We start from the raw sequence: 17,459 nt of genomic DNA on the forward strand, positions 1-17,459 counted from the left end.
TTCAACCAGTCATAACTGATCTAGGAAGAAATTCTTATGCCAAACCTGGTGTGGAAAAAGTGACTTTAAACATTTCTGATAACGTGCTAATTTGTTCTTCTGTATTTAACTGATATGTAACTGAAGTTCTGTAAATTTTTAACCCCAGACTGGGAGGTTGAGATGCTATGAATACTTGCATACATTTGCAGTTTAAACAATGTTTTGTTTTGCAGTAAAGTATTTGCTTAATTCTTAAATAAGTAAGCTGATTTGTTTCGGAAGTTGAGCTATATACACACTGATACAAATGTGACAAGATTACCTCTTAAAATTTTAAATTCCAAACTTATGACCAGTGGGAGAGTGGGACAAGAATCAGTTTATCCTGTTAGCTTGATTGTAATAAACAAAGATAAGACAATTTTTGGTGTCTTTATATATGTAGGTATTTAATTTTTCATAGAGCAAGTAAGCTACTATACAGAGTGCCATTTATTTTACATTCTTCAATAAGCAGATTCCAGACTTTGAAATGCTCCAAAGATTTGGATGCTTTATAGAATTTCAAAAATATAAGAAAGCAATGGAATTTGTCAGAATATAATTTTAAAAGGACACTATATCAAATAATTAGGGCTTAATTGGATAATAAGGTTATTGGAAAATATCCAGTACACGATACAAATGATAGATTTCTAAAATGGGAACTGAATTTCCACATCAAAAAATACTGTTTATTTGTGGATTTTACATTGATTTGCTACACAATTAAAAGCAACTTTGTTAAGCATTTTCCACAGGACAATGGGTCGTTGCACGTGTTTATGGTGCTAACCAGATGAATTAACTCAAAGTAATGTATAGCTGCATAAATTATATAGACAGGAATTCCCCCCCTCAAACAGAAAAATTACCAAAAGCACACAGCTTGGATAATCACTACTTAAACAGTTAATAAAAAAAAAAGTTCAATTCTTAAAACTAAAGTTTAATTATTAGTTTAATCTTTCCAGTAATTCTTTAGTGTTGACGTGTTGTTCCCTTTCAGAGATGCATTGCTGTAGCCCAATCCCCATCTCCTCAAATCTTCCAACTACTTCAATTCCATTTATCAACATACATTATTCAGAATCAAACTACCATTCACATTACTAATTGGGATTCTGATCACAGACCCCAATGCTAGTGGTTTAATTTATCTATTCTTTTTGATAGCTCATGTAGTGGCTTTCTCTCATTGCAACTTGTGAATCAAACATTTCTTTAAATTTACTCATTTTTTGTTGGCAGTTACCATGAAAAGATAACTATTTGTAAAAATATTAGCAACAGAAGTCCTTGTCTTTCTTCTGTAAAAACATAGGGGTGCAAATATGGAGAAACTATTTAAAGATCACAGTACTTAAATCTTTTATAGTTTTGACGCTTACAAAAATACCTTCCTTAAGTTGTTCTGAAACATCTAATCAAACTAAAAATGCCTTTTCCTCCCTATCATCATCTTGTTAGCAGAAGCATAATGTCCACACCAAAGGAGGAGAAAGTGAACAGTACAACAGCAAATTTGTAAATCGCAACTTAAATTGCTGTTTGAGTGCACCCACCATTGATCATTTGTCTTTCAACAAGATAAAAGCCTTATCTGCACATTCCATAGTACATTAGAAATAATTTTATGGCAAACGCATTACAAGAGAACATATAAAATATAGTTTAAAGGAAATTCTCTTGATAGCTGCTGTTTGTTAAAAAAAAGATATTTTCAAAATATTGATTCAAAAATCAGTGTAAGTAACTAATATCCTACAGACTAAATTCGCTGAAAATCAGACAAAAATAGCCATCTATTTTCATACCAGTCTTAAACTGGGGAAACCAACTTTATGGGGCACAGATTTCTTCAGAGGTCTAAGTGTTAACTAACTCATAGGCTAATCAGTGGGAAAGCCAAGAAAGCAGGTTACACCTACTGGCTAACAAAATCAAGTACCATAAGGTATAGCCAAGATATGGTGCCATTCTTACAAAACAGGCTTTTTATTTCATATCATCAGATTTCTCGGGGGCTTCAAATAGGAGACAGCAAGGGGATTTAAAAATATATCAGTTAAAATAGTTGGGTCACTTGGAACATGCAGCCATTGGTTTTGGTGTTATGTTCTAGCTTAATTTTAGATCGTGCATCTAAAATGTTATTTTCATGCCTTTTTTTCCCTTTTAATATCTCTACAAATTGAGCCACATTTCCACTCCCCCAAAAAAGTCAACTGCTGTAATACCACTTTGTTATAATCTCAATCCTTTCTCCGAAACTTATTCTTGTTGCACACCTTGCCATTTCCTTTTTGGTAGCATCATTTCTCCTTCATTTAGTTACCTCACGGATTCACTTAGGATTTAAATTGCTAGTAAGTTATGTATCACCAAAAAGTGCAGTAAAGCATTTAAAAAAAAACACTCTTGACATGACTCCAGTTTTGTTTCATCTAGTCCACTAATATAAAAACTATGATATGCCTGATACAACTTGAATATACTAGAGTCAGGCATTCTTTATTCTGTCATTAGACCCTTGTGTTGCATGCTAGTAACAGTTATTTCATAGTATTAAAAATTTAAGATAGAAAGTTGTCAGCAATGGATTAAATCATCTGTGTTTAATGTATAAAATTCCACATTTTGGCGGACATAATGAGATGAGTTTTTTTAAAAAAGATCAAAATGAATTCCACAGTATAACTGTTCCAAGTCTAGAATTCACTAGAACGTGATTTACTTTTGGCAAAAAGTTAATTACTAAACAAACTTGCAATAAAATGTTTTGATGTCAGATTAATAACCCCTATATAGATTTGGCCTTGTATTCTAGGTCAGTGCACAGTTAACTGACATTTAGCTGAGGAACATGTCAATATCAAGCATACAAAATTGACATATCCGACCAGCATTTTCATTTGTGCAGCATCCCTGCATACAAATTAGGCTTCCACCTTTTCCTTCTTTTTGTTCTTTTTCAGAAATGATGGTGTACGGAATTTCTTTTTCTTCTTGGAGGGTGATTTAGAAGGAGACCCTTCAGGTGAAAGGGTGTCACTGACATTCAAATCTATCTTTTCTGTTGTGTTGATGGTAATTTCCACACTTTCCACAGTGCTGGTTGTTAATTGGCTGATACGTTTGGTCACATCTTCTGTTAAAGCTTGTCCATCTTCCTTTCCTCCATTCACCACCACTGCTGGCACATTGTTTTCTGAAGCAGAATGATCAATAAGGAAGAATTTAATCATCCATTATGAAAGTCTTAAATATTTTTGTTTTGTTCGTTTATTCATGGAATGTGGGTGTCACTGGCAAAGCTGGCAAATATCACCCTTGAAATCAACCTTGCCAACTGAATAATTACCCTCTGAAATGACCCAGCAAGTCAAAAGGCAATCACGTAATCATAAAATAGTTATAGGACAGAACGCCCAATAAGCCTGTGCAGGCTGAAGAACAATTTAGCTAATCTCACACCCTGGCCCTTTCCCTGCATCCTTTTTTTTAAAAAAGGTGTTATCTAATTCCCTTTTGAAAGTCATGTTTGAATCTGATCTCACCACTTCAGATTGTTCTTCCTCTTGTAGTAATACCACTTATTCTATGGACCAAAAATGTAGTCATCACTGGATTACTTCCAGTGCCAAGTGCAGTGAGTCCAGAAATAACAGGATCAGGTAAATGAATGTGTGGCTGCAGGAGGGAGGACTTTAGATTCCTGAGGCAGACTCTGAAGAGGATGCTACCTGTACAAGCTGGACAGGTTACACCTGAACTGAGATGGAACGGAGGTCCTTGCAGGGCATTTTGCTAGTGCCCAGTGGGAAGACTTTAAAGTAACTTGACACCACATGGGAAACAAGATTATTAGAAGAGAACAGATGGCAAGCATGAAAGTAGAAAGATAGTTTCTCCCCTACTCTGACTTCCAAGACAAGTCCAAGACAGAGTTAATATGCATGTGCTTAAATGCACAAAGTATAGTAAATAAGCTTGGTGAGTTACACAGATCAATGTGAATTTTGTTGTTGTAGTGGTGACAGACCTGGCTCAAGGAAGGACAAGACTGGCTGTTAAATATTTCTGAGTAAGTTGTTCAGGAAAGATAGGAAGACGAAGGCAAGGGGGAAAGGCAGCAGTGTTGGTTAAGGAGTACAGTGCTTCAGAAAGATGATGTCTCAGAGGGTTCAAGGGCAGAGTCAATTTGGATACAGCTATGGAATAGAAAGGGAACAATTACATTGCTCTGTTTTAGTCTAAAAACTACCAATGAGTGGAAAAGATGTAGAGGAACAAATCTGCAGGCAAGTTACAGAGAAATGCCAGTATTATAGAGCAGTTATAACAGGGGGCTTTAATGACCCAAATATTGACTGGGATACTGCTACTTTAAGGGGCAGCCAGGGGCAAGTGTTCCTGGATTGTTTGCTACAGCAGTATGCATCCAGTCCAACAAAGAAGGATGCATTGTTAGGCCTGGTCCTTGGAAATGACTTGGGCCAAGTGGATCAAGTGTCAGTGGGGGAACATTCAGAAGACAATGATCATTGTATCATAACGTTCAGGTTTGGTGTTGGAGAATCTGAATCTCTGGATCGTTCATCATTCTTAATGCCTCTATGAAATTCCCCCCACAATCTTTTCAGCTCCAGTACAGCCAAACATGTTTTACGTGTAATTAGTGAATCTGATGTGAAACTTTCCTGACATCTCTAAAGCCTTCATGTTCTAAAATGCGGTACCCAGACACTGCCATGGTACTCGTGCTGAAGTCGAAACCAGTGTTTTATAAAAGTTCATCATTTGTAATCTATGCCTCTTTTCAGGTCACTTATGACCTTCAACAATTTGTGCACATGTCCCTAGATTTCTTTGATCAAGAACCTGCCGGAGTGTTGGATCCTTCAGTTTATATTGATTTTCATTTTTTTCTATCAGTGTTCCTCTTGTATTAATGTGCATCTACCACATGGCTGCCCATTCTACCAACCTATGTGTAATTTGATCTAGGTCTGGAAGCCAGACCATGTAAGAATGAAGGTTTCCTTTTCAAGGGCATATTATGAATCAGTTTGTTTTCCTAAACAATCTGGTAGTTAAGCGATTACTGTTACTGATACTAATTTCTTTCCCCCATTCAAGATTTATGCCACGGAGATGTGAATTCATGTCGACAGATTATTTCTGGATACTAGATTATCAAGTCAATAACATAACCACTATGTTACCATAACCTTCCAAATCACCTGTACAAAATTAAAGTGGTCTTAGAATGCTATTCATGATATACCAGAGTAAACAAAATTGTGTCACTGCATGAGGAAGGGGAGAATACACAGTTGATGTGTGGTTATTTTCTGAGGAATGCGCTGAGAAGGCATACTAATGAAAAAAAAACCAGAATATTAACTGTCTTAGTCAGGTGTGTTGTTGGACTTTAAGTGAATTGGAGTATTTCCAATAAATAAGTTGTGATAAACAAAAGAATGCGAGACAGACAATTTATTTCCAAGATGGAATTAAGGATGGATGCAAATAATAGGGTTGTAGATACAGAAAACATGTCTAAGAACAAGAAGAGACAGGGAACACCGCTGAAAAGAGCAGGGGAGGTGGTCTGACATGCATGTGTTTCAATGCGAGAATTATAACAGGCAAGGTAGATGAACTTAGAGCTTTGGACAGTACTTGGAACTATGACATTATTGCGATTACAGAGACTTGGCTGAAAGAGGAGCAGCTGAATGTCTCAGGATTTAGATGTTTCAGATGTGATAGAAAGGGAAGTAAAAGGGATGGGAGAGTTGCATTAACAGTAAAGGAGTATCTCACAGCTATACGGAGGGAGGCCACAGAGGACTCGTGCAGTGACGCAATATGGGTAGAACTCAGGAATCAGAAAAGTGAAATCACAATGATGGGGGTGTACTACAGGCCTCCCAACAGCCAGCGGGAGATAAAGGAGAGAATATGTAGACAGATTATAGAAAGATGTAAAAACAGCAGGGTTGCTGTGGTGGATGATTTTAACTTCCCCTATATTGACTGGGACTCACTTTGTGCTTAGATAGGGCAGAATTTGTTAGGACCATTCAGGAGGGTTTCTTGACACAGTATGTAAACAGTCCAACCAGGGAAGGCGTTATACTGGACGTGGTTTTGAGAAATTAGCCCAGCCAGGTGAGTGAAGTTTCAGTGGGAGAGCATTTTGGGAGCAGTGACCATAATACCATGAGTTTTAAGATACTCATGGATAGGGGTAACAGTAGTCCTCGGGTGAAGATGATGTTAAATTGGGAGAAGGTGCGCTACAACAATATTAAGCAGGAACTGGAGAATTTTGGAGGCAGCTGTTTGAGGGTAAATCCACGTTGGACATGTGGGTGTATTTCAAACAGCAGTTGATCAGAATTCAGGGGTGGCACGTTCCTGCAAGAATGAAGGGTAGGTATGGCAAGTTACGTGAACCTTGGAATGACCAGGGATGTTATGACCCCTTGGTCAGAAAGAAAAAGGAAGCATACATAAGGTCTAGGAGAATGGGAACTGATGAAGCCCTTGTAGAATATAAGGAAAGCAAGAAAGAAGTTAAACAAGGAATTAGAAGGGCGCAAAGGGGTCATGAAAAGTCATTCGCAAACAGAATTAAGGAGAATCCCAAGGCTTTTTATACATATATAAAAAGCAAGAGGGTCGCCAGGGAAAGGGTTGGCCCATTCCAGGACAAAGGAGGGAATCTATGTATGGAGCCAGAAGAGGTAGGTGAGGTCCTAAATGAAAATTTTGTGTTGGTATTCACTGAAGAGAAGTAATTAGTGGAGGATGATCTCAGGGAAGGAAGTGTCGAGTTTCTAAGCCAAGTTGCTATTAAAAAGGAAGAAGAGGTGTTGTGCATCTTAAAAAGTATTAAGGTAGATAAGTCCCTGGGTCCTGATGGGATCTATCCCAGAATACTGGGGGAGGCAAGAGAACAAATTGCTGGAGCATTGACAGACATCTTTGTATCCTCTCTGGCCACAGGTGAGGTCCCAGAGGACTGGAGAATAGCCGATGTTGTCCCATTGTTAAAGAAGGGTAGCAGGGATTATCCTAATATCTACGGACCTGTGAGTCTCACGTTGGTGGTGGCGATATTGCTGGAAAAGATACTCAGGGACAAGATGTATACTCATTTAGAAGCAAGTGGGTTCATTAGTGATATACAGCATGGTTTTGTGGGGGTGAGGTCATGCCTCACTAACTTGATCGAATTTTTTTGAGGAGGTGATGAAGATGATTGAGAGAAAAGTGGTTGATGTTGTCCACGTGGACTTCAGTAAAGCCTTTGACAAGGTCTTTCATGGCAGACTGGTACAAAAAGTGAAGTCACATGGTATTGGGGTGAGCTGGCAAGATGGATACAGAACTGGTTTTGGTATAGGAGACAGAGGGTGGTGGTGGAAGGATGCTTTTCAGAATAGAGGGCTGTCACTTGTGGTGTTCCACAGAAATCAGTGTTGGGACTGCTGCTGTTCATGGTCTACATAAATGGTTTTGAGGGAAATGTCGCTGGTCTAATGGAGTTTGCGGACAATACAAAGATGAGTGGAGTTGCAGATAGTGAGGAAGATTGTCAGAGGATACAGCAGGATATAGATCAGTTGGAGGCATGGGCAGAAAAATGGCAGCTAGAGTTTAATCCGGACAAATGACTGATGCATTTTGGAAGATCGAATACAGGTGGAAATTATACAGTGAATAGCAGGACCCTTAGGAGTGTTGATATGCAGAGGGATCTGGGTGTGTAAGTCCACAGATCACTGAAGGTGGCAGTGCAGGTAGATAAGGTAGTAAAGAAGACCTATGGCAATACTAGCCTTCATTGGCAGGGGTACTGAATATAAGGATAGACAAGTTATGCTGCAGCTTTATAGGAATTTAGTGAGGCCATACTTGAGATATTGCACACAGTTCTGGTCGCCACATTACCAGAAGGATGTGGATGCTTTGGAGATGGTACAGAAAAGGTTTACCAGGATGTTGCCTGGTATGGGGGGGTGGAATTTCAGCTATGAAGTAAGGTTAGATAGATTGGGTCTGTTTTAACTGGAACGCTGGAGGTTGAGTGGTGACCTATTAGAAGTTTATAAGATTATGAATGACATGGTTCGAGTGGAAAGTATGAGGCTTTTTCTCAGGGTAGAGGGGTCAATTACTAGGGGACACACATTGAAGGTGCGAAGGGGAAGTTTAAAAGAGATGTGCGGGGCAAGATTTTCATACAAAGGGTGGTGAGTGCCTGGAACATACTGCTAGACGTGGTGGTGGAAGCAGACACAATAGCAGCATTTACAAAAGTACATGAATAGAAAGGGAACAGAGGACTACGGATCCTGTAAGTGAACACAGTTTTAGTAATGGAAGGGCAAAATGTGGCGGCGCAGGCTTGGAGGGTCAATGGGCCTGTTCCTATGCTGTATGGTTCTTTGTTCTTCTGGTATCTTTGAATAATAAAGAGTATGATGCTTATTGAGCTTGGATCAATTCTGGAGGGGTGGGGGGGAGGAAATGGACTTTTACAACAAATAAGAGTTCCATTATAGAAATTGTTAATATTGTTTCTGAAATGCTAAGTATGTATATCAGTATGAAAAAAGATCTGTGTCATTACTTAAGTCAATAATGCACAAGGAGATACAGCACAGTACAAAAGTTAGCACTCATTCAAAAATATTAAATCAATCTTCATGTGATGGTACGTAGATGTTTAAATAGAATGCTCGAATGCTTTCCTTATGATATAAACAGAAATATGTAAAAGATTCAGACAAATGCCAAAAGGGTAAGCAAATGGATAATAAACTACAGTTAGCGTCCCACCTTCTAATTTTGCTGGTATGCCTTGTGGGGATTGAGGTGGTGATAACGCAGAACCATCATCTGATGTTAGTTCCTGTTCAGTATCTGTAGAAAAGGAGTTAGTTTTTCTATTCAAATGATGTTAAAATACCACATGCAGTGCAAGATATCATCATGCTTTTTTTTACTACAAACTAAAATGTATATTCTTTACAAAGACAAAGCACAAAGCCAACAACAGCAATTTATCATGGTAAGGTTAATTCTGCTAATTCGCTTTGTGGAATATGAAATGCTGGAGTTCATGAAAAACACCTGAAAGCAACTTTCTTTTCATAAATGAACTACATAAAACTGAGCAGAATAACGAATTGATCAAAAAGTAAGCAGGTTACAATATCCAGCAAACAAATTTGAATAAGCTCCATCTGTTTCTTTAACTCAATCATTTGGATGCAAGATATGACAAAGATCAACACAAAATTAATTTTAAATATTCTTAAGCCCTGATCAGCGTTGCCGTGATTTTTCTTTTTTGCTCCATAGACCTCAGAGGTCCATTTGTGATAGTGACTTCCAGAACCAGAAAATCAATACTGCAAATGGTACCAGCATGGTGATGGGTGTGCCAAACCCTCTCAGCAGTTGTGTGCATGCACAGCTCAGAGGGAATGTTGGTCTTGATGCTAGTGACTCATGCCAAATATTGTTTCAGGAGCTAAGAGCCTTCTATTATACTGCTCAAATGTTCAAGCTTCACAAGTCAGCCTAAACAGTGAAACAAGCTGCTGAGCAATGAGGGGAAGAGAAAAAAAAAGAGAATTGGGCATGCACAACAACCTAACTCTGGTTTATCTGTTCAACATGGATGTGGCTAGCAACTGGAAATATTTTATTGTGACTATTTTATCCTTTTCTCTTGACAAGATTTGCACAAAGCAATTGTTGTATTTCTCTTGCTGCTCCAGCTTAGAATAGGCAATTCACTAAAGATCAAGAACCTGGGCCATAAAAATCTGTTTATTTTTGACATTGCTTGGCTTTTAGCTTCTAGGATCGGTTGAAACATGGTTCAGGGCAGTTGGTACAACTGTCTATACCACAGGATATCCAAGTTCAAAAACAGAAGTTGCTGGAAAAGCTCAGCAGGTCTAGCAGCATATGTGAAGAAAAATTCAGAGTTAACGTTTTGAGTCCAGTGACCCTTCCTCAGGGCAGTGAGTTCTGATTTACAGCATCTGCAGTTCTTTTGGTTTTTATTTAGGATATCCAAGTTGTTTTATTGCCTGTTAGAAAAAAGTAAAGGTAAAGATCTGAAACCCAAAGTAAAATGAAGGGAGCAAGGAAAACAAATTTTCAGTACTGGGACAATAAAAGGGAACAGAATAGATCAATGAATTTTTACAATGAAACAAATATGCATTTTAAAGGTGGGAACATGTATCCCCCTAAAGAAAACTGGTCTAAAACTGATCTATTTTCATCATTTCTCAAATCTCACAATTATAATCTTTAAAAAAATACAACCCTTCCCGTCCAATAGCCAAGAAACTGCAAACAGTGTCATGAAAGGTTTTAAGTTGATGCATTTTGATCAAATATATCATTTTTCAAACACATTCTAATACCTTGTAGCAGGGACATAGCTCCTTCAACCCAAAAATTAATTTTAACATTTTCACTGCAGGCAAGGTGATATCACTCCTCTTTAAAGAGAGAGCAAGGCAAGAGCTTATCTGAAGTGACCTTATCCACGTTGAAAAACCAGTTCTAGAACAACCCTTGTACAAGCCTCTGGGAGCTTAATTTCAACTGAAGAACTATGTAGGTAAACCTGAAAAATTAGAAAATACTACACCGGCTTCTAATCACAGGCTGTCTAAAAATGTAAATCTCAATCTTAAACAATGGGTTGTGTGTGTGAGCCAATAATACCACTTAGTAACTTCAAATATCATGAACAAAGCATCAACAGCTTCAACACTTTAACTAAGAAGAATACAGCTATTGTGGATATGGATGATATTTCATATGTTAGGGTCCAACTGAAATTCTAAAAAAACCCACAAAAACAAATAGCTATTAAGATTAAAAGTTCACATGTAGCATTTAGCTTTAACCACAAGAGGTCATTATTTTCAATTTATTAGAATACAACTTATTTCCTTCTCCGTAATACAATAGTGATTTATAATTTTCTGCATATTTAATCAATTTTTTCCTATCTTAAACAATTTATTTTACCATCCAATCCTTGTTGCTTCCGTTCAATTATCCTTTTGTATTCCTCCAATTCACACTCATTCAGGTAACTGAATGGGTTTGGCGGTCCTGGTGGTAACTGATCTTCCAGTTCTTTAATTTCCAGCTGCACAGGATGGGAGGTAAATATATTTACAAAATTTTAGGTTTGAGCAGCAGAGAATTTTGACTTCATCACAATATCCTCAAAATTCACAGCATCTCCTACAGCTTGATTTTAACTTTGTAGTAAATGACTAATGATAGTAAATTGTCTCCTGCATAATGATACAATCAGTTCCTTTCACAGTAAGGGCAATGTAGAAGTATGACTTTAACTGAACTAATTAATATCATCAAAATCACCTAAGGACATCTCAACATTAATGACTATAGCATTAAACTAACTGTCTAGTCTTTCCTCATTAAGGAAATTCTCACTCTAGGTATTAGTAAACTGTCTCTGAACTGATTCTAATGCATTGACATCCTTCTGTAAGTACGATGACCACTACAGTACTTTGTACATGGTCTCACCAATACCCTCTATAACTGAAGCATAACCTTTATACTCTTGCATTCAATTCCCCTCACAATAAACTATCACATTCTATTAGCTTTTCTGCCTACTTGCTGTATCTGCATATTAACCCGCAATTCATGCATGAGAACATAAAGATCTCTTTGCATTGCTGCTCTGCAACCTCAACCTCAACATGTCACTTTTCCATCAAAATTTTAAGAATATGCTCCTGTCTCCAAATCCAAATCATCATATTAACAACAAATGGAGACAACAATGACTTTTAGGGGTAACAACATTTCAGCCAGTTCTACAAAAATCTATCAAATCTTTTGAACAAGGTTTGTCTTTAACAAGTTCCTGCTGTCTACCTTTGACTAATGCCCAAATTTATAAATACTGAATAGTTTCACTTGATTCTATTAGAAATGTATGTCACTCTCAAACATTTTCAATGGTTTTTCTTCCTTTCTTTATAAAAATATTCTTCAAAAAAAAAGAAATAGCCTAGCACAGCACACTCTAGTCATCTCAATCATTTGAAAGTAAACATGCTTCTTTGACACTGATCAGTCTTTAAAATAATTGGCATTGCTGCTGCCATCAAAAAAATCCAGTTAATGTTCCACTTTTTGGTAGTTATTAGTGGTTCAATCTTAAATATTAATGTTTTAAATGATGGGAACTGTAACTATTTGTAAAAACATAAACCACTCAATGAAAGAAAAAAATACAGAATTAAATATTTTATACAACTGTTACCGGGGCACTTTTCTTCTCTACAACAATACCAGCCAGCAATTGGGACTGTGGCCCAGCAGTCTTCATGTCATATCGATTCTGCTCACGAATCTGTAACAAAAATAATTTGTTGGTCCTTAGTTCAGACATGTATATAGTTGTGTATAGTAGGAGACATGACACTACTGTAAATATAAAACAGCTTTGACCTAATCAAAGAGCTTTGTGCAATTCTTTTGCCTTCAATTAAAACCATCTGGCTCCAGGCAGGTTGGTTAGAAGACATTATCCTGAAAAGTTCAAAGGCTTTTGGAAGAACTTTTCACCTTGAATACATGAAACTGAGGAAACAGCAAACTGTTCACATTATACAAATACGACAATGCCAAATTCTCTACAAATGGAATCAAATATGAAGAACATTATTTAAAAATGCAAATTAAAGAGAATTTTAAAAATACTGCATGGGAAAGTAACCATTTTAACATACTTCCTATCCTCTCAATTTGTGCTTTTTATGTAGGTATGCCACTTGATTGATTTCCAGGCAGTGTGCTTTTTGTCACCCCACTTTGCTTCACTGGACCATGCCATCCAAAACGCAGGTTTCCATACAGGTAACTTTGGAAGCAGTAAAAGTACTTTAATTGAAAGTAGCTTCACTTAACGGTTCTTCAGTTATGTTTACGAAAATATTTGAACATTGTTCAGATGAATTTAACAAAATAAAATAGTCAATGTACCACTTGGTGACAATGCACAATTTGGTGATAATGCACATAAATGAATTCAACATATTTCTTATTTCAACAATTGAAATATATATTTTCCACTTGGACCACTGAACAACAGATTAATGTTTTAAGACAGTGCTCTTGTGGTACAGTGGTAGTGTCCCTCCTCTGAGCTAAAAGATTTGGGTTCAAGATCTGTTCCAAAGATGGGTTGTAACATGTCTGAACAAATTGATTAAAAAGAGATTAATGTTTTAAGAGAATACAAAACAAAATATAAAAGGTTTCACATATGAAACCAGATACTGCCACAAGGTTTACCTTGTTTCTTCTGTCATGGACCTCCCGGGGATCTGTATTTAATGGAACAAACTGATTAGGATCTTCTATCTTGATTGGTGTTCCACTACTTTGTTTTGACGTATTGTCTGTCTTTTTCCACTGGAGCAAAAAAAAGGTTAAAATATCTACATAATTCTTAGAAAAATAATAGCCCACATTTTGCAGTCAAAGTAATGCAAGTCTGGCAGCACTCCAATAATTAAACGAAGTAGGACTGTTTTCCACATTTGCTGTTTTATTGATTGTAATGAGCTCAGCCAGGTGGACCTCTTAGAATGAGTTCCCTGATTGAGGCTGTTAATCTGGTCCAATCAGGGAGTCCTGACAGACAGATAAGAACCGGAGTGTCAGACATCCTGTTCATTCACAGCTTGCTCTGAGGAAGCTGGGTCAGTGTCAAGGACTCTCGACGTGTAAATAAAGGATGTTTTGGTGATGGGTTACCAGCCTCCATGGAGTTACTTCAGCTATGAAATAGAGAAATTAGGAAATTTCTGTCTGAGATGTTCTTCTCTTCTAAAAGCTGCACTACCGGTGTCTCACTAAGAAACTGTTATCCATTCAAATACATTAAATAGCATAAACTTGTTTCACCCACAATAAAATTCACCAGACAAAGGTCTGGTGCATTTCACGCTAAGCCTTTAATAATGTGGTAGATCTTCACTGTCACACAGATTCTATGAGATACGAATGTTAATTTTCAGTGCGAGAATAAGTGTGAAGTATTCTTTCTTCACATTTTAATTATTGTACGTTAAAAAGTAAATTGTTTTTTAAAAAAGAATTATTTTATCCTCCCACCTCCCCCCCCTCAATCTAGCCTTTCATTGCCTCAATTTCTCTTTCTGTATCTGATTGGTCACTGAACCAGGAAGCCTATGGGCATTTGCAACAAACAAAACTAACTCCCAATGTATCGGGGGCCAAGCTATTTTGGTGAACCTTAATAGTCTTAATGGGTACTTGGGAACCTAAATATTTTGTCCATTGGCTATCCAGCAACACTGAAGGGTATCTTGTGTTGTTATCAATCCTTCGCGTTATAGTGTGCTAAGCTCGATCAAAAGATTAAGAGGGCTCTTAACATTACAAGAAGGAACAAGACTGACTCTTGGTAATAATATTCAGGAAAGTTGGTGGTGGGGGCTAGCTAATGAAATTAATCAGTGGTGCACAAGTGGAATAGAATGAAATATGGTGGCAATGGAGGATTTGGGATACTCAACACTGACAGGACATTACAAAAGATTGTGGGGAACATATGGTCATCAGATTTAAGGGAAATATGGGAAGAGGACTTAGAGCTAAAAGACAGGTTCATGAGGAGGGACAAGTAAGTATTTGCAAGCTAATGATACGGAACAAATCAACGGCACTATTTTTCTTAATTAGCATTTAGAATTTTCTGTGTGGTGTAATCCAACAGCACGTACATTGCACACAGTCAGTGGAGGTAGGTATGCAGGCATGCGAGTACAATTTCAGTTCCTACATACAATGTACTAACTTAGACAGATTCTTCATCAGCTAGGATTTCAAGGATTATGTGGAAACATCAGAAAAGTGGAGATGAGGATTATCAGATCTTGCGCTCCAGAATTTGCCACTCCCCTAGCCAAGCTTTTCTAGTACAGTTACAACACTGGTATCTACCAGTCAATGTGGAAAATTGCCCAGGTATGTCCTGTACACCAGAAAAAGGACTAATCCAATCTGGTCAGTTGCCACCCCATCAGTCTGCTCTCAATCATCAGTAAAGTGATGGAATGTGTCATCAACAGTGCTAATAGATAGCAACTGCTCAGTGACACCCAGTTTGGGTTCCACCAGGGCCATTCAGCTCCTGACCTCATTACAGCCTTGGTTCAAACATGGACAAAAGAGCTGAATTCCAGAGGTGAGGAGAATATGACAGCCCATGACATCAAAACTGCATTTGACGGTGTGTGGCATCAAGAAGCACAAGCAAAACCGAAATCCATGTGTAACAGAAGGTAAACTTTCTGCTGATTGGGGTCATACCTGGCACATAGGAGGATGGTTGTGGTTGTTGGAGGCTAATAATCGCAGCTCCAGGACATCTCTGCAGGAGATCCTCAGGGTAGTGTCCTAGGCCCAATCACCTTCAGCTGCTTCATCAATGACCTTCCCTCCACCATAAGGTCAGGTGTGGGGATGTTTGCCAATGATTGCACTGTGTTCAGCGCCATTTGCAACTCCTCACATACTGAAGCAGTCCATGTTCAAATGCAACAAGATCTGGACAATATCCAGGCTTAGGCTGACAAGTAGCAAGCAACATTCACATTACACAAATGCCAGTCAATGACCATCTCCAATAAAGGCAATCTACCACCGCCCCTTGACATTCAATGGCATTACCATCACTGAATCCCCCACTATCAATATTCTTGGGGTTATTGTTGACCAGAAACTCAACTGGATTCGCCACATAAACACGGTGACTACAAGACCAGGACAGAGGCTAAGAATACTGCACCAAGTAATTCACCTCCTGACCCTTGACAATCATCCACAAGGCACAAGTGAGGAGTGTGGTGGAATATTCCCCACTTGCCTGGATGGGTGCAGCTCCAACAACTCTGAAGAAGCTTGACACCATCAAGGACACAGCAGTCTGCTTGATTAGCATTACATCTACAAGCATCCACTCCCACTGTCTCCAAGAGGCACCGCATGGATTCACCAAATATCCTTAGACAGCATGTTCCAAATCCACAAATACTTCCATCCAGAAGGACAAGGGCAGCGGATACATGGCAACACCACAAACTGCAAGTTCCTCATCAATCCACTCACCGTCCAGACTTGGAAATATAATACCATCCCTTCACCATTGCTGGGTCAAAATGCTAGAATTCTCTCCTTAAGGGCATTGTGGGTATACCTACAGCACATGGACAACAATAACTGACTGATTTATTGTCATGTGAACCGAAATATAGTGAAAAGCTTGGTTTATGAGCTGTACAGGCAGTTCATTGTAGGCAAAGGATGTACAGATCAAAAAGACTTGGAGGCATACAGGTTACATTGCACAGGGCGTGCACTAGGCGAGATCAACGTTAGCAGGATCAGGTTTATCTGAGGCTAGACAGTCCATTCATCAGCCTAATAACGGCCGGGAAGAGTGTGTTCCTAAACCTCTCATGTGCGTGTGCAGGCTTCTGTATGTTCTGCTTGACCGAAGAGGTTGTAGGAGATCATTACCAGGGTGCGATGGATCTTTGATGTTGGCAGCCTTTCTGCGGCTGTGTAAATGGAGTCTCTGGTCGGAAGGTTGGCTTCCGTGATGGTCTGGGGCTGTGCACACCACCTTCTATAGTTTCTTACGGTCCTGGGCATAGCAGTTGCCATACCAGGCTGTTATGCACCTGGACAGTATGCTTTCAATGGTGCATCTGTAGAAGTTGGTGAGGGACCTTAAGGACATGGCAAATTTCCTGAGCTGCCTGAGGAAGAGGAGGCATTGTTGCGCCTTCTTGACTGTCACATATACGTGGGAAGTCCAGGACAGGTTGTTGGTTATTGTCACTCTGAGGAACCTGATGCTCTTCACCCACTCAATCTCAGTTCCGTTGATGTAGGTGGGGGCATATTCAAGAAGGCAGCACACCACTACCTTAAGGGCAACTAGAGACAGGCAATAAATTCTGGCCAGCCAGCAACGCCTACATTCCATGTGTAAGAAAATGATCATGATCTCAAATGAATGGCAGAGCAGATGGGCTGAATGAACTATGTTTTAAAGTCTCATATCACAGAAAATAGGATAGCTGCAGCCGGAAATCATTATTATGTTAGGAAGAAAAGTTTATACATCTGGAACTAGGTCTTAGCCAACAGTCAATTGAATTGCTATGAGTAATGAATTTTGTTTGTACTTAGTCAACCTACGCTGTCCAGTCTGCTGTCTGAAATGATGTATTCTGGCACTGGAGACACTGGAAAGCACTGCTGGTGGAAGCTTTGGGGAATTACATAACATGTTGACC

At 38.6% G+C, this 17,459-nt stretch overlaps 1 protein-coding gene across 1 annotated transcript; it reads right to left on the reverse strand.

Annotated features, from left to right (window-relative positions):
* Nucleotides 1-403: 403 nt before the first annotated feature.
* Nucleotides 404-14,912, reverse strand: LOC125485557 (gamma-adducin-like). Its single transcript, XM_048608756.1, has 6 exons — nucleotides 14,877-14,912; nucleotides 13,420-13,539; nucleotides 12,386-12,475; nucleotides 11,104-11,227; nucleotides 8,881-8,964; nucleotides 404-3,232 (listed from the first exon to the last, which is right to left on the reverse strand). The coding sequence occupies exons 1-6, from the start codon at nucleotides 14,910-14,912 to the stop codon at nucleotides 2,961-2,963; spliced, it is 726 nt and encodes a 241-aa protein (XP_048464713.1). The 3' UTR covers nucleotides 404-2,960.
* Nucleotides 14,913-17,459: the final 2,547 nt, after the last annotated feature.

This window comes from Rhincodon typus, chromosome 20, assembly GCF_021869965.1.
Source record: "Rhincodon typus isolate 14 chromosome 20, sRhiTyp1.1, whole genome shotgun sequence".
Classification (NCBI taxonomy): Eukaryota; Metazoa; Chordata; class Chondrichthyes; order Orectolobiformes; family Rhincodontidae; genus Rhincodon; species Rhincodon typus.